The 18,201-nt window shown below is 39.8% G+C and overlaps 1 protein-coding gene across 3 annotated transcripts in view; it reads left to right on the top strand.

The window, feature by feature from the left end:
- SEMA6A (semaphorin 6A) overlaps positions 1-18,201 on the top strand; it is a 115,963-nt gene that overhangs the window by 46,835 nt on the left and 50,927 nt on the right. For all 3 annotated transcript variants that reach the window (XM_085305394.1, XM_085305392.1, XM_085305393.1), the window contains exons 2-6: positions 4,606-4,743; positions 7,478-7,595; positions 13,358-13,418; positions 14,970-15,032; positions 15,875-15,976. In XM_085305394.1, the coding sequence (XP_085161520.1) occupies positions 4,644-4,743; positions 7,478-7,595; positions 13,358-13,418; positions 14,970-15,032; positions 15,875-15,976 (444 nt within the window). In that variant the 5' untranslated portion in view covers positions 4,606-4,643. The remainder of the gene's footprint in view (positions 1-4,605; positions 4,744-7,477; positions 7,596-13,357; positions 13,419-14,969; positions 15,033-15,874; positions 15,977-18,201) is intronic.

Here is an 18,201-nt window from a genome sequence, read left to right as displayed (position 1 = left end):
TGTGCCATCATGATTTAAAGAAAGTTTGTGATAATTATGAATAAAACAGGCTCTGTCCGTTACTGATCTGGCTTACTGTGCCATGGGAAAATTCTTACATGGTTATGTACTTTGATTTTTCTGGGAATTACAGTGAGTTTAGATTGCTGTTCAGTGAGGCTAAAGCAGCTAGATGGGAGATTTTCTAACATGCAAGAACGTCTTTCCCAATAGCTATTTATAGATATGCCTAGGCAGCCATTGCTGTTGAATGCGTTCTCAAGATTAAATCTGGCCGTACACTTTTACAGCATTTACCAGGAAGTTAGCACTTCCCTTTAGGATTTTCCACGTAATATATATAACCTTGCCAGAGCTTACAAGCTCCAGACACAATAGCCTAGTTACTAGAAAACTGTGGCAGTAGCCATGTGAGCATTTCCTTAGCCAAGAAGCTATTCTGGATATGCGTTTCCACCCAGACTGCTGCTCGTTAAATACTAAAAAGACAAGACAGCAAAAAGCAGAGCTCATCTTGGTGGCTTCTTGTTGTCTTAGGTAACCACGGACCCTAGAAACCTTAGAAAGCACTCGGCTCAGAAAAATCAGACCTTTCTGTTTGACTTGGAAATCATATTGGGATGGTCATCACTATCTTAGCTTCAAAAACTCCTCCATGCTGACAACATAATTTTTACTAAATCAAATACCACTGTGGCGTGTGTGTGTGTGTGTGTGTGTGTGTGTGTGTGTATGGAGGCTTTAAGTAATACTAATAGCAACTACATTGTGCTAGTAATGAAATACCTGCTCAGTTCTTGATTGCTTTTTATGCTGGACTGTACAAATAGGAAAGCTTACTCCCCACCCAAAGAGGTTCCCATCTAAGAAGGCAAAATTCTGATTTTCATGTAAGTCAAGGGATCATATGATTTTATTTATATTTAATGATTAGAAAGGGTGGAAAATACAAGTAATTATGACAAGTCATCTTTCATAGGTATTTGAAGCAATCCAATTCGGAAAGAAAAGTCAGAGCACCGAGGTACCCTGCATCAAGTTACATTTGCATTAATCACTGGAATGCAAAAAGCAGATCTGTTGGGCTCTTGAAACTTGGAAGAAGTCTTACTACTCCATAAAGTCTGTTTTGCATTAGATGCAGGTTATAAAACCTGCTCTAACACATTTGCAGTGCTGTGCTCCAAGTGTCTATGAGTAAAAGAACTCCACCAAAAACATGCCTCGTGTCATCACTCATGTCCTTTACAGAAATAGAGAGTGCATCTGGAACAGGAAGAATTGGCATTCTTAGAGCCAGTTCTCTCTCAACCTGAATAGCTCAGTACAAGCCAGACTGGACTTCAGCGGTTTACGATGACTGCAGCTCTCTCCCGTAATGTTTATAAGACCATTATTCGGAGATGGTACCTGAACTTGCTCAGCATCACTATCATAGAATCAGTAAGGTTGGAAGGGACCTCTGGAGATCATCTAGGCCAACCCCCCCGCTCAGCAGGGTCACCTAGAGCGTGTTAGACAGGGCTGCATCCAGGCGGGCCTTGAAGATCTCCAGAGAAGGAGAATCTACCCACTTGTGCTTGTGCTTCATCAAATGCTCCATTTAGAAGCACTTTTGATTAGGAAGTAGTTTCAGCACAATTGCAAGTGAGGACACTTGCATCACTCCCAGGAGCCCAACCAGAGTTGAGGATGTGCTGAAAAGGAAGTTTGTACTAAAAATAAGTGAGACCTGCTCAAATCAGCATCTTTCTGAAGTTTCACTGAAACAAAAGAGATTTTTCCACTGTTGTTAAGGACAGCAAAACTCATACTATGTTTAATAATTACCTCCTGGTGAAAAGCTACCTTTGGATGCAGCTTGTGTCCTACTCTCTGTTACTTTATTGACACAAGCATTGATACAGATGTAGAGTCAGCTTGAAACACTGACAGGTCAAAATCGGCATGTTTTGSATTTATTTTGTATGAATTCCAACAATTGTGTTAGTACTGCAGCAACAAAGAATTAGGCTTTTTTCTCTCTTCCCTCCCTTCCTTTCCCAGAAAATACCATTAAGAATGACAGAATTCCATATATCTAAAAACCTTTGTCTTATTAATTTGTTAGGAGGCAATAGGAGAGTACATTTGTTGGTTAATTCTTTTCAGGTTAAAAAAAAATCCACTCCATAAAAAGATAAAATAAGCATGTTGGATGCTTTTAATTTTCCCAGAGGCCGTCTCCTGTATGTATTTGCATAGAGTGATACACATGTCTGGATGAGAAGAGAGTGATGATGCAGAATTGCCCATTAGAAAAGTTTCTAAAACTTTCTGGTGCAGTGACTAAAATTTATCTGCAGTACCTTAATGCTTTCCTCATAGTGTACACACATTATTAGATAGCGGGTGATATGCTGATAGGCAGTAACAGAAGGTAGCTATTCTGCTGCTGCAGAGTCTCACTGTGAGCCAAGTTTGGTGTGAATTGTCAGCCTGCAGACCAGTAGTGGGTGAATAAGGTTTACCTGGAAGAATTAGATTGTTTGATAAGTTTCTTCTGCTAAACTGTTGCTCCTCACCTGTATTTCAGCGAAGAATTTTGCTTTGGATGGTAGTAGTTCCAAGAGGGAAAGAATTGAGATCTGTTTCTATGTTAAGATAAAATAGTTTGTTACTTTATAGTGTGCTTAGAGGGGCAAAATTTTGAAAGTAGCAAAATTAGGCTTCAAAAACTTGTGTGAAGAGAATGAAATTAACCCCTTTGCTGTTTGTATCTGTATATAATATAGAGATAGATTTTATCTTTAATTCAAACCCTTTGAGGGAAATTTTGTTTCCAAGTATTACACTTATGTCTGCTGTTTATTTCTACTTTGGGCCTTCCTAAGGGCCCTAAGTGAGGTTCTGCTGGGCACAGAAACAAATAGAACAAAACAGTTCCTGCCCTAGAGAGCTCATAGCGAAGACAACATGTAAGAGGTGATTAAAGAGACAAATGGAGGAAACAGGTAAAGACAGTGTCTGCAGGCAAGCACTGCTGTGTCAGTGGTCATACATTGCTACCAGCCTAACCAGTGCTAGATGGAACACTTCTCCGGGGGCTTGTATGTGCTATTCTCCAGTATACAGTCTCACATAAGATATAATAGACAGTTTCTGTATTATTCTGCATTATTCTTGCTATTTTATCTTTACCATCCTTCTAACATTGCTTGGTTAAAGGGTCATTCAGTGCCTCATATTAAATTTTATTTGTTCTGGACTCGGGCTTTGATTAATGAAAACAGAGAATTAGCCAAGTTTCCAATTTATGTGTTTGAATAATAATAAGCAAGCATAGAGTATAATAAATCATTAGTCCTTATGGAATGTATTGCCCTACAATGAAGTCTCTATTCTAATCCAGTTATAAGAGCTGAAATTTTACTTAAAAGCAAATATCCAATAAGGCAAATTAATTATTGTGACATCTTTAATAGGATAAATGCTGAGGAATAAGCTATGTCTGTGAAATTGCAAGTCAAAATGCAACACTCAAGATTTATTCATGGTTTTTCTGGTATAGAGGAAGGAGACAGGCGTCTAATATTAAGTGGTGTTGCAGAAGGGCAAGTTAGCACTTTGTTTGCCAAATTAAGTTTCAAAGACTATGTAGGTTATGAAGTTTGACTTTCTGCCCATAAATCGTGAGTGATTGACAGACTACTGTAAAAAAAAGCTTCATTCAAAAAGAATCTCTGGCAAGTGGTATCAAAAGTTTGAAACTCTGGAAGGGATGAAAAGAAACCTCACTTTTACACTGATTTTCCCTGCAGATCAGTGCCTGTATGAAATTTGCCTGGAAATTATGAGCTATTTATTGTATTATGTGCTGTTTCCTCACACTGCATCCAAAGGCCCCTGTGGTTCCTTTTATCTTCAGGATTTAGGGATTTTTTTGGTACATGAAATGTGAATGAGTGAATGCATCAATAGAACTGAGGGAAAAAACATTGTTTTAGACAGTTGTGTTCACCCTTATTTTATCACAAGTTGAAGCATTAGTTTTATGGCACCTAAATTTATGGGTACATATTTTTATAGTAAAGCCCAGTGACATATTCTGCATGCTCTGTCAAGTTCTCCCAGTGTTTCTTCACTTGATTCACAACTCTACAGGGTATGAATCAGTCCTGTAGTATAACCCCTAATCTCTTTTTAACATGAATAATGTAGTGTATTTTTTATTTACGGTATGTGTCATCATCTAATTATGTCAACCTAGCTAAAGAAATGGCAGACTAAATATTTGGTGAAAAACTCCTGTCAGCTACCAGTCAGTGCGGGAGACAAAGTTTCTTTATTGTGCACAGGCAGCTGAGACAGAAAATTCTCAGTAACACACGAGTATTGAAGTCTGTCCTCAACCAAGACATGGCACTGCTGCAGCATGGGCTAAAGATGAAATGGCCTGTTGGGGCAGTTCCTGCTTAGAAATACAACATACCTCTTCGATTACAGTGAGAGGCTTAAGGAGAAGGAAAGATCCCTTTGTTATTCTGTGCTTCTTTTAGTTTTCTGTATGCACTGGTTGAAGCTGAATCGATACAAAGTGCTTATGCTCTTGTTCTTCTTTCACAGGGTGAAGTGCAGAATTAAAGTCTCCCAGCTGAACTACTATGAGGTCAGAAGCCTTGCTGCTATATTTCACACTGCTACACTTTGCTGGGGCTGGTTTCCCAGAAGATTCTGAGCCAATCAGTATTTCGCATGGCAACTGTAAGTATAAGACTCCAGAAGTCTTAATTTCTGTGGTAGTGATCAGCAAACTTCCTATTAACAATATTGTATTACAGTTGCAATGAATGAAATTATTTTTCGCAGTCTCTCCCAGGTCAGTCAATTTATGTTCTCCAATATTAGTAGAAGAGCAAGACTTTCTCACGTTCACTTATGATTACTGGGTGGTGAGCTGCATGTTCCTCAAAAGCAGGAGTGTTTCTCCTCCTCAGACAGACACTTCAATCACATAATCAAACCCAATTTCTTGTTTTATCTAGCAGCAAATGAGGGAAAGGTTTTTTTTTTTCATGATCAAAGAGTTTCTCACCTGATTTGTAAAAACAACATTCTGGATAACCAGCCAAGCACCTCAGAGTATCAAGCATGGCACACTAATGAAACTAAGCTGTGAAAACATATTTCAATGATGCAACACACACGCACGCACACACACGCACACACGCACACACACACACAAAAAAGTTTCTTCAAGCCCTGATGGATTCAACTTCAGCATTAGGCATTTTTGACTAGAAAGCTTGCTGGAAAATTAGACTAAAAAAGAAAAAAAAACAAGAAAAAGAATTCTCTTTTGTAACAGAATCTCTCTTCTBTCTTACTACTTAGAGTTAACTGGCATACTCTCTGAATCTAGGGTAACAGACAGCTGCAAGTCAGTATTGAGATTTAGTAGCTAAACAGGTGGAGAGCTTTCTTAGCATATGACCATGCAAAACAGGCTTAGCATTAGTGATTATTCCTCATTTACCACAGCGCAATTGTGATTACTCAAAAAAAAAAAAAAAAAAAAAAAGGTCTTCTGAAGTTCCAAGGGTTCGGATATTTAAAAGGAAGCACTTGGGTCTGTAAAAGTGTGCTAATATCTGCTGAGTCAGCAGTGGATGAGTAGGTTTATGCTAACATCTTACTTTGGATTAGGAGTTTGATTTTTGAAGTGAATCTCCTGACGGTCTTTGCTTACTGTGCCTTGGGGTGGTCTTAGGGCATGTAAAATAGACCTTTTTGTATAACACTAAGCTGAAAGATAGACTCCAGCGGCACACTTAATGTGCTCCGAGTGCTGATAGGCATTCAGTCCATAGGACAAGGCTAAAGCTGCTCTGAGGTAAACCTCACTGAAACATATCTACTGTAACTGCTGGTTGTGCAGCACCAACTTTTTCACCCTGCAATCAGGTGATGCTAATCACCCTTGCTAATGTAGATGGACCCTACATGCCCATTCTTGATCCTTTTGGAGAAATGGAAGCATGGGATAACTTCTTCCTGTCACAGAGTGCTGAAGTCTGCACGAATGTACAGGCCCCTACTCATGTAAGATCAGTGAGTTGTGAAGGAAACAGTATTGAATAGAGGAAAGCTGAAAGTTAAAACTTGGCACTTTGCATGTAAATCTTGGTCAGAAGGATTAAGCTTCTGAACATAAATCCTGGCTGAACTTTGCTAATTTATTTCTCCAGAAATACTCAGCRCGTGGTTTACAGGGAGGTTCTTGTTTCTACCCAGTATTATCATCAGGCTTTTTGATACGTGGCAGTCTCAAATGCTTTGCCCAAGCCATGCTATGAGTCAGTAGTTTAACTAAGCTTAACGGAAGAATGCTTTTAGAGGACAGTAGCTARAAACATGAAAGCAGTATCTGAGGTTCTGAAGAAACAGACTCCTTCAAGGTAGCTCCATCTTTCTGGGTACATATTGGTGGGTAAAGGCACAGGCATAGCTACACACTAGTCAAATCTGTATAATACACACATGCAATGATTTTGCACGCTTACTGCTTATGAGAGGTTTATGCTCCTCTTGTCTTCGAGTTGGCTTTTTTTTACCTAGCTTGTTCCCTAGGTTGTGCATCTAGGTGTCACAATCATGTATACGTATTTAACAGCAAGATGGCTCCTAGACAAAAATGTTCACTCTGTTATAGACAGTACACACAGATCATCTGGGGAGCACCAGCGCGCCTTGAGTATGCTGAGGTCTCACCAAATAAACCACGTGAGAAAGTGAATAAATGTTCCTGCTGACTGATAGAGTGAGGGGAAAAAGCTCACTTGTTGATAGTATGAACTCAATACAGGGCTTCCAGTCAGAATTGTTGTCCGGTTGCCAAAAGAGCTGAAGTATCAGACTGATTGCCAAAATACTATGCAGTGACTTTCATTTTATAAAGTTCAAGTAATGGTTATCCACAGTTTCTCAGAAATGCCCACAGCCACTCTACAATGGCAGCCTGATCCTGTAGGAGACCCATGGAGCAGGCAGTTTATACAGAGCAGAGCCAGGACTTTTGCTCTAACCACTACCAATCTAGTCTTTGTGGTTATTGAGGGCCACTGTAAAACAGCTCTATTCTGCCAGATACGCTTTGGCAGCCAGAAGCCAACATTTAAACTCGGCAAGCAGTGAAAGAAAAACTGAGAAGGTGCTGAGTACCTGTATGCCAAGAGCTCTAGAGCAGCTTTAAGTTTTAAGAAGTCACAATTTTCATTTTCTGCAAAGGTAATGACTTTCTCCTTTACAACTGCAAACACAGGCTATAGCCCTAAAGGAACTGTTCAGCCCTGCGTGGTTGTACCTTCATGCACCAACCTATATTGCTGCAGTTTTGGGCAGTAGGTTGGCACTGGGATGCTCCATGTTAACATGGTTTTACCTTGTGATTCTGTTTTATCTCTTGCTTCTTTGTGAACCTTTTTTTTCCTTCCCACAGATACAAAACAGTATCCAGTGTTTATGGGTCACAAGCCGGGACGGAACGCCACACAGAGGCACAGGCTGGACATCCAGCTGATAATGATCATGAACAGAACTCTCTATGTTGCTGCTAGGTCAGTTACCCTCTGCTTCCTCACTCTCTCCTTACTCTTTTTAGACTGAGAAGGAGAAAAAAACGGAATATTTTGAGCTCCTCTTGGCCAGACATTTTACTTCCAGAGAGGTTGTGGAGTCTCCTTCTCTGGAGATATTCAAGGCCCGCCTGGATGCAGCCCTGTCTAACATGCTCTAGGTGACCCTGCTGAGCGGGGAGGTTGGCCTAGATGATCTCCAGAGGTCCCTTCCAACCTTACTGATTCTATGATTCTATGATTTTGGGTTTTCTTACCTTTGTAGCCTGTTAATAAGACATATTAGAAAACTTGTTAGTAAGCTAAGGCTCAGTCTTGCAAGGTGCTGAGCCATTCCTTTAAGAGCTGGGTTCCTCTGCCTCCTTTAGAATCCAGGGAGAGGAGATTGCCAAAGGAGTTGTTCAGCACCATTGTGGAGAAAGTTTATCCTCATTATCTCCCTAAAGGAGCCTGTAACTTTGTTTGTGCACACAATTAATTACATATTTTAGGGAATAATTCTGCTGGAGCACAAATGCATGTTTGAATAAGAATTGTTAAACTTCAGTGTTACTGTTTTAGGCACATTTTTAATATAAAACAAAAAAGGGAAAAAACATGTTTGCTGCTGTTCTTTTGATGTACTTAGCAAGGTTAATTGAATTTGGTGTCTGAATTTTTTTGGAGAGCTATACTGTGCAGATACAAACACATGCGTTTATGTAAAAATTGCATATAGAGCCAACCATTTAGTTTGTGTAGCTCATCAAAGCACTATCAGCTTCAGTGGAGCTATGCTGATTTATGTAGCTGCCAGCCTGATGCAGATCAGACATTAACACTTTCTCTCCCTTACCAGAGGAGCTTGACAGTCTCAGGCTGGGAATTACCTGATGGGCACAGGATAAATGCAATAAGGGCCCAGATTAGTGAGGGTGAGTAGTCCAGCTCAGAAGCTCTTGTGCCCAGATTCTGTTTGGGACCTCCCTACAAGCTGCCCCTCCAGTAGCAGCCTATTTCCTGCCTGATTTCTACTGCTCCTGCTGCTGAGAAATACCCCCTTCTGCACATACCACAGAGAGCCAGGCTGTTGCTGCAGATGAGAGGAGTGGCAGGTGGGATGGCCAGGAGGTGAGAGGGAGCAGCTGCCCAACAGGCAGCCACTTGCCCAGCAGCAGCCACCGGCCCTGGCCTCAAAGTCCTCAGCAGCCGCGAGGAGCTGCCTGGCTTTCTTCTCAAACAGTTACTCCCTGTGTTCTGGGTGGTTGGATGTATCCCGCAGTGGGGATCTTGCGTGTTGACCTTCACTTGGCGAAGTAATTAGCTGCTTTTACCACTAAAATCATTGAGTACAATTTTTACATGGTCACTTTTCTGACTACTATAAAACTGCAGTGCTAACTGTGCATGTGCCCACGTGTTGTAGATTTATCTGCTAAGCTCAGGTGCTTAAGGCTTTTCACATACACTAGTTTGTACTTCCTCTGTGTCATTGAGTTTTGGGTTCCCACTCACGTCAAGACTGGCTGATTCTCTTACCACGTTGCCCTTCCACAGCAATTACTTTCAAAAGCAACAGTAAGAGTAGTACAGGTCTTGAAACCAAGAAGGTGCGGGGATTGAGGTTTCTGAACAAAGAATGTATTTTCTAAACACCACTGATTTATTTTTCTGTTTTTTCAATACTGCTTTTTCCTAAGTTGTCATACTGCTCCTTGTATGTGCACTCCCTTCTCCCAGGTAGCACAATCATACTTCTGTGACCTGCACAGCTTCCAAGCACAGAAGCCACCAAAAGCTCACATCAGATGTGGTATTCTGCAGTGCAAAGCATCCTCTCAGGAAATGACTAAAATGACTAGCCACCTGGGCCAGCCCCTGGTTTTCCCTTTGTGTCAGATCTTGGCAAAGAGTGCATAGACTGAATAATATGTAGTTATGCAACACAGGGCAGTGGTTTCTTTTCTTCTGTGGGGCATTTGTATTCACGTTGTGAATATTTTTGTTGGTCAGGCCACTGCCAGACGTCCAGGCCCTCTGCATCTTCTTCTTTCTGGAGGGAACTGCTGTGAACTTGGTTTCAGGGTACAAAGAATGGGCAGTCCCGCAGGGAGGCCTCTCTAGGCTTTACCTCAACTTAGTTATTTTTGCTGCATTTAGTGTGATAATGAGCAGGGGGCGGGAGTGAAGTGGTTGAAAGGTGGCGGCAGGATTTCCTTCTTTTCATGGCTGAGTTCCCTTTGCTTTCCTTATTTATTTTCTTTAAATTAGCAAATTATTTGCAGTGACAAGGTAGTAAATCCGCTTTGCAGATTTTGCACTGTTGTACTTAGAGCTTGTTCCCAGACTAAAAGATTGACGCAATTACAGTGTTGCGGTGCCCAAGCAATTGACTCTACAACAGGAAAAGCTAGCTAAACAATTTGGGATCTGCAACTGCTGTGTTTACAAGTTATATAAAGAATGTCGATATTTGGGGGAGAATATGTGTATTTGTATGTGTGTATTTATTCTAGCGTAATATATAACTATGCACATATATAAAATGTTGTCTTATAATAAGAGGGGGCTTAGATACCCCTCCAAGCTTTTGGCCTGCAAAAAAAGACAAAGACCTAATCTGTTCTGTTCTTATTCAAGCACAGGAAATCTTATTACACTTTCTTTCTTCAGTAACTCAAAAACTCTTAAGCGTATTCTTTTTCCCCTCCACATGTTACTGGAATCCAGGTTTGGCTGAGAAGACTGTGATATAAGTAAAAATTTCAAGGTCATTTTTATCTTCGAGTGATAAACTCTAGAAAGTGAATTATCTGAATGATAGTTTATAGCTGTAACACTGCATCTCCTTTAGTGATGATAATAAACCTAGATACTGAAGCAAATCTGAACGCAACCAAAGGTATTTCTCAAAGAGAAACAAAGCTCTCAAAGAGCTTAGTAACAAGATAAATTGAAAACTGTAGTTAGAATAAATCCCTTAGCTATCATATCTTATGTTGCTTCCATACTGGTCTTTTAGGTGTCTAAATAGAGTGATACTGAGTTTACGCGTGTACCCAATTATTTGAAAAGCAATCAAAACAGATGATTAAACACTGAGAGCTTTTCATTTGGGATTACTGGATTTTTCTTCTTTTTTGTTGTTTGCTTTTTTGCTTGCTTTTTTGGAAAACCCACTTACCCAGAGGTTGCTTTGCAGACAGTTTCTGTGGGGAAAACAGGGCAAACTCAGAACCTCTAATAATTTACTGAGTGACTGACCTTGAACAAAATTTTTTGTCAGGTGCCTCTTTTGGTACACGGGGTATCGGACTGGCTATTATCAAATAAAATTTGGTATCACTTTGGAAAGGCTTCAGTTCATATTACATGATAGAGATTTTCAACCTGTGTGAACTAACTCAACTGAAGCCTGTGAAGCCATATTGCTCTGCAATTAGAATATCTAACTTCTAGTGCGTAAAGAAACAGCTGTTTTCTTTTTTCTCCTTGGAAGGGGCTCTGTCTGTCTCTCTCTGTCTCATGCAAACACCCTTTTGCAAGTTCGCTGTGTCTCCTCCTCCCGTTGTATTGTGTGGTGGCTGCTTTTGTTCACATTATCTGTCACCTCTCATATGTATGTGCAAAATGGTTTGCTGAGGCCGTGAAGCATCAGAATGGTTCCCTCAGCTCTGCAGTTACACGTTTCCAGACGTTGCACTGAGTGGCCAAGGGTCATGCACAGCCGGTGGCATTATTTAAATTCCCTTCCTCCACACGATCATGCTATGGCAACAAAATTCAGTTCTGCTGACTGGAGGTGGGAAAAACGGAAGCCCTAGGATTAAGTCAATTTGTGTTAGAATAACTTAATTAGCAGGGAGCTGTGTGCACATGGTGGCTAGTAGCTAGTAGGAGTTAAGCAGTAGTGGGAAAAGGAGGGCGAGGACAATCCCTTATTGTCTGTAGTCAGGGAACCTTCCCCGAATTTGACAGCTCTTTCGCTTTCTGCTGAGATTGTCAGCAACTATGTTTTAAATATGGCATGAGAAAATGGTATGTAGTTTGCCTGATACTAACCCTCTTTATGTCCCCATAATGTAGCATCTGAAATTTCTTTGGATTGTTTGTTGAACCAGAAAGTAAGTCCGCTAAAAACAAAAATCCTAACCACAGTGGACCAAGATTGGTAACTAAAGTTAAGAGCTGTACTGGAAGGGGGGTTTAGAGGTCTTGCAGCACCTAGTTTATTGTGTAGTAGGACTAACAGAAACAAAGAATGATGCACGTAGAAAGGAAATTGTGCAGTAATCTATGAAGCTGCTATGCTAATAAGTAATTTTGTTCCAGCACTGACCCTGACCACTGCTCTGCCAGTAAAATCAGACAAATAATAAACTGAAGCATTAAACCTGTCTTGACAGTAAATGGCAGTTTGTACAGAGACCAGAGGAGAAAAAAACCCACAGTTCCTCAGTTTGGCATCTTAACAAAGCTAACTGCCTCAAGTGCCATAGCAGACGGTAGACTTTTAAAAGCCAGTTCCCAGTGACAATGCTGCCCCTTTTCTCCACGTGAGGAAAGTGTTGCTTATTCTTCTTATAGCAGAGTGTTTTGTGTCTGCTTTAGTTAGAGACTAGCACTGTTTCCTCCAAAACTGATAAAATGAAGCTAATCTTGACAGCAGAAATTTCTAAAATGGAAATAGTCTGTATCCTACTTTCAGCAGGCTCCTGTGGAGAGCCCTTCAATGCTGTAGATCATTCTCCAGCTGCATGGCTTCCTGCATTTTGAAAAAACTCAATGTTATTTCAAGGGAAAATGAGATGCTCAGTGTTTTTCCTTTCCTTCTTCCTAGTTTTGTGTGGCTGTTACTATAACTCTGTGGGTTGGTGGGGTTTTTTGGGTTTTTTTTTTGTTTGTTTGTTTGTTTTTTGAATTTCAGGCTACAGACAAAAATGTCCTTGTTCTGAGCTTACACAGAGGAGAACATTTAAAAATATCTCTTCACCTGAGCAGCTGAGTCTATTTCCTCTTTCCAAGGAGAGATTGGCAGCTAACTATAAAGGGAGCCAGGTTCTCAGGAAAGCAGGAAGGTGAATGCAAGCAAGAAGCATAAACTTTTTTTCAGAGGAATATTTTGCAGTTTAATTTGACCATTATTGTGTGAAAAGAAGAATCATTTCTGGGAACAGTTCTGCAGTTGTCAACCTTTTCCCTTCCATATTGTCAATCAAATTATCACAGCTGAGGTTAGAGGCATAATTAAAAAAAGAGAGAGAGAGAGAGAGAGAGAAGCATTAACCTCTTTTTAACCCTGAAAGGCTAAATGTGGCACAGTGACTACTATCCTAGCAAGCTGGCAAAGTTTGTCTAAGGAGGATTTCAGGACATGCAAAAACATCTACACACTAGACCATAGCATCTATTATAAGACCTATAGAGCAAACATGATACGGGGCTCATCTCCGTTCCAAAATCTCATTTGTTCAAATAAGCACTTCAGGGAAAGAATCTTGTTTGGCAGTTTTGTAGAATTTCTCTCTCTCTCTCTCTCTCTCTCTCTCTCTCTCTCTTTTTTTTTTTCCTTTCCTTAATGAGAAGGAAGGTGGTTTATATATGGAAGTGCTTTACTGGGAAAAGCAGGCAATGCTGTCAGTGTTGTTCACTGGTAAAACCTGTGGTCTTTTTTGAATGGATTGTGGATTATCTTGCAATAGATACCTCTCTTCATAGAAAATGAATTGACTACTCCATTTGACTTTATTTGCCTTTGTTTACAGGGACCATATTTATACTGTTGATATGGACACATCACATACAGAAGAAATTTATTTTAGCAAAGTAAGTAGCTTTTATCATCATCCAGAAACCAAGGACACTAGAACAAGCTTCAAATAAATAGGAAGATGACATTGTTTCAAACAACTTGCCAGCGCTGCTGTAAAAACTATAATAATCAAGTAAGATGGCATTGCTAATCATATTTGGGGAAAGCTAGAGTAGCAGTCATGTCCTCTGTGAATTTCTGATAAGTGATTTAGCTGAGTTGATAAGCAATCCATACTGAAATGCAGCGAGATCCCTGCTGGAACATCCATCAAACATCTATTCATTTATATTCTACAGCTTTCTATAACTGCTATACTATCCCAATTAAGTAGACTGAAACTTTCATCATAAAAAGCAAATTCCATTTACATATTTTCATGCACACAAATTGTATTCACTGATGCAAGTACTCACTAAATCTTATTTTAGCATCGATTTGTAGATGTATTCACATTATCTCCATGGGAAGTTACATCCAAACTGAGACGACCTTTGCCTGCATGGCCATATTGTACATTAACATACACATACTAGAAATAGTCTCCCTTCAGCTCCTTTGCATTGCATGCACATTGTGTAATATGTGGCAAACACAGCCTTGGTCCACTGGAAGATCATATGAATTTGGCCATCAGATGGATTGCACCGCAGGAGGGAAGAGTGGTTTTTTTGTAGCTATCAGTGATGCTGAAGATGAGCTTATGCCTTGCTACTTTTCAGAAAAGTGAAGTCAAAGGCTTGTAATGGAAAGAACAGTGTTGTTGCAGTCATGATAAATGTTTAAGCTAAAAGCCCTTAATTAATGTGTATTGCCTCAGTTTACTGTCTGTGTTGTCAGGACCAAAATCAGGGTTATAATGTCAAAGGTATTAATTATCTTAGACTACAGGTTTTTTGATTAAGTTTTTTTACAATTAATCAGCCTATGACATTTGACCACTTCTGAAACTTGCCACAGATTTCATGACTTCATAAAAGGGCTGTATCCAGAATACAGTGGAGACTCGAACAAAAATCGAGGCTGGGATTTACCTGTAAGTGTTCCAGAGGAACAATGTTAGCAGATAAAACCAGGAGTATTTTGATAGGTAGAGAGCTCTCTGAGCCTGTTAGCTGACTTGAAGTGATAAGAGTTACCTGAATTTGATTTCTCTGCTCATCTAAAATGTCCTCTGCCAGAAAACGTATTCCAGTAGCATAATGACAGGGTTTGTAGTCCGTAAATGTTTATTCTGATTTGCAAAACAAATTAAGAGAGAATGTAGTACTTTTCAGAAACGTGCATATGTTTTTTAAAATGGGCCTATTGCTAAATTCAGTTGTTCACAGGCTTCAAAAAACAGGATCGTTTCAAGTTTAATGAATAGATAGCAACACAAAATTAAGTGAATGTTTTTGCATCACTGATTTTTCATTGTTGTGGTGAATTAATCATGGAGAAAGGGTGTAGAAAGCTTTCAATAAATATATGTTCAGCAGCTAGTCTCCCCTGGGGACTTTTACTTTTGAAATCAAATGCAACAACCTCTGGGCTCTAATTGATTTCTTTCTTCATCCTTGCAGAAAWTGACATGGAAATCTAGACAAGCTGATGTAGACACATGCAGAATGAAGGGAAAACATAAGGTTGGCAATTTTCATTTCACTTTAGTTTAGTTGCTTGACTATTATCTCAGGCCACTGTCTGTGATGTGGAATGGATCATGCTGTTCACTTCTTTATTAGTAATTGCTTTTTCCACCAACTTACTGAAGGCTTTAATTTGCAAAAATAGTTTGCTTTTAATGTGATAAAACATTATGACAGGAGCTGCAGCAACATCCTGAAATACTGAGAGCTCTGGGGATTTTGGACATAGTGCTAGGTGTACTGATTTTGCTTAACATAGCCTCAACAGCTGAGTGCTGCAGTCCGTCCTCCCCTAGGAATTTACAGAGAAGTTTGTATAAAGCCTCAGAAAGCATGAGTGTTTGCCAGTATAGAAAGACTGAGTTTGATCACACACTGATTGTCCCTAGTGTAAACTATGACTAACACAAGAGGGATCAAAATTAGGTGCAGGCTCCTTGTACCTGCTCCCCCTTCTAGTTATGTCAATGAATTGCTTTAACTTAATTGGTGATACTATTCTTACAGCAACATAGATGGGAAGAAAATCACATCATTACTCTTGAGGAAAGCAACAGCTTTAAAACAAAATCCATCTATGTGAACAATTGCAAAATCTGAGCTGTAATATGAACATCAAATCCTCAGTCCTTTGCAACCATTTTTTTTAAAACAATAGAATGGAAAATAATTGTATCTTCTTTACTGTCATTTAAAACACAGTTGAAATAAAGCCCAGAATATCATGGTGGCTTCCAGCCAATTTCTTTTTAGACCTGACGATGGAAGATAATAGCGTAAAAATAAAGGCAGATACCCAGAATGCAGTAGCTGTAATACGTTTTATTATTTTTCTTCAGGATGAGTGTCATAATTTTATTAAGGTTCTCCTAAAAAGAAATGAGGATACATTGTTTATCTGTGGAACAAATGCCTTCAACCCTTCCTGCAGGAACTACAAGGTATGTGATCTGTCTGTGGGATTTCGTTTATAACCATTCTTTCTGCTGTATTTATTGTGATTATGCTGGCAACAGCATGAGGTGTGTCCCTCAACAGTGCATCATTCAATTCTGTAGCATTTATTGTGGTTTCTTTCAATGGTACGAAACTCAGTGTTGATTGGATTTCTGAGGGCTGCCGGATTGATGACCTACTTCTTTGCAGCTCCTCCATATTGAAGTTTATTGTCACTTTCAGTTGCCCTCCATAGTTGCAGAGATCCTCAGATCCTTTATGTACCTGAGGACCTATATGCTCCTCAGAATGTCCCTAAATTTGTCATTGACACATTAAGACATAGGTTGATGCTGAGGATTATTACTGGGATAATGCATTTTAAATGTCTCCATCATATTGCTCAATTGCAAAGCCAGTTCTAAACAAGACACTTGAGGACTTTGCACAGTAAAACTCAGAACGATTAGTGTTTGGGACTCAGCAGAGACGGAACCTATTAAAATCTTACGGTATTGTGTACTGTAAAAGTGTTTGACAACAGATCTCCAGAGAGAAAGGCACAGCAGGAAGGAGAAATGGATATATTCCTCACCAGCTGGGACTCTACAAAGCCAAAACATTATCTAGAGCATTGTAGAAAACTATGCTGGTCCATGGATACTGGCCATTAATTCACTGACTGTGATTTCTTCTTCAGACCTAGTGTGTCTACTGCATCTGCATATTAAGAGAGCCCATTTATTGAACTATTTTCTATTTCCTCAGGCTTGCACCTATATAATCTGACATAACCTCCATCAATGGATGTTTTCCAGGTAGCTTTGAAATGAATTGAGTTAGGTTGTTGATATCCAGACTCTGCTTTTCCAGATTCTGCTATGTCCCAAAGGTCATTTCTTACCCTTCTTCAGATAGAAGAAAAATTCATGCTGCTTCTAATGAGGTCATAGAATGTTCTTATTGAATCAGAGGTGTCAGAGTTGTCAGAAGAAACAGCACAGAGATACTAACATCCAGGAAAACAACTTCCTTAGTAGTATTGCTTGTGACTGCTGCTCTTCCTTTTTCAGCCGTGCTGGTTTACCTCATTTACCCACTGTAAGGGCTGTAGCCTAGGAAACAAGTTAGAGAAGTTCAACAGAGTATTTTCTTTTGGTCTGAGAAGGAAGAATCTTACTCAAGTACAAGTTTACATCATGGTAATCCGTTGGTGCATATACCTGCTGTAACGCAGCAAGAAGATAATAGGTGTTCTGTTAATAGCCATTTCTTTTTCCGTTCCTGACATCCTGCTTCTGGCATGCAGCTAGCTTTTCTGTTTTCAGTACTGTATTTAATATTCCACCACTGCTTGTCATTGCTTAGTGCTCAATATAACTAATGCTGCTAACAATTTCAACCAATCCTCTTGCTAGAAAGCAAATACAGTTTTCCATGGCATTCTATATCCATGAGGGATATAAATGGTCCTCCTTTCCCTTACTGCAGATGTTTCATTCCCCATGATATATGGCCTGTGCAGACTGCCTCACCTGTTGCTGAGCTGCCAGAGCTTGGATAGTAATACCTCCAGGAGTCTGCAGAAGGTCACTCAGACACCTGCCCTTTTTCTCTGTATATTTCTAGCAGAAGAGACAAGGCACTAAAGATGTGTCAAACAGAAGATATGGCTGTCCCTCAGCACTGTAAAGTGAAAGAGCAGATGAGCTTGGAATGTCAGGCTCAGTACTGGAAAGTTGCTTGGGACTGTAACTCATTTCCTTTCACCACCATTTGAAATGCTTTTCCACTCTAGAGTAAACACAACTAATTCCCTTCCATGGATCTAGACAGACATGACAGAAAACAAATGATGACCAATTATCCTCTGAGTAACTTAGGTCCCATAACAGAGGTGCTAGGAGTTGATTGGAGTAGCTGATGGTGATAGATAGGTTATTTTTCATGCTCTGTAATTCTGTACTGTATGTGATTTATGCAGTGTAAACTGTTCAAGTTACTTGAACATGCTAGAAATATTTTTACCCCCCCAAATATGTACAAGAATTTTAAGCAGATAAGAGCTGTACTTTTTCCCCTATAGCTCAGTAAACCCTCTTGAGCTATGTGTAAAGTTGATCTGTATGTTTTCGTAATTATTAGTACCTAGGGTGAATTCATTTCCCAGGAGTTACATTTAAGCCTGAGATTTTGCAATTTCTGCACAGATTAATTCTTGCCTGATGGT

The sequence above is a fragment of the Rhea americana genome, unplaced genomic scaffold, assembly GCF_003343005.1.
Source record: "Rhea americana isolate MKP2758 unplaced genomic scaffold, rheAme1 scaffold_22, whole genome shotgun sequence".
In the NCBI taxonomy this organism is placed as follows: domain Eukaryota; kingdom Metazoa; phylum Chordata; class Aves; order Rheiformes; family Rheidae; genus Rhea; species Rhea americana.
Note: the sequence above shows the minus strand (reverse complement) of the source record. Positions and strands in the feature narration are given on the sequence as shown.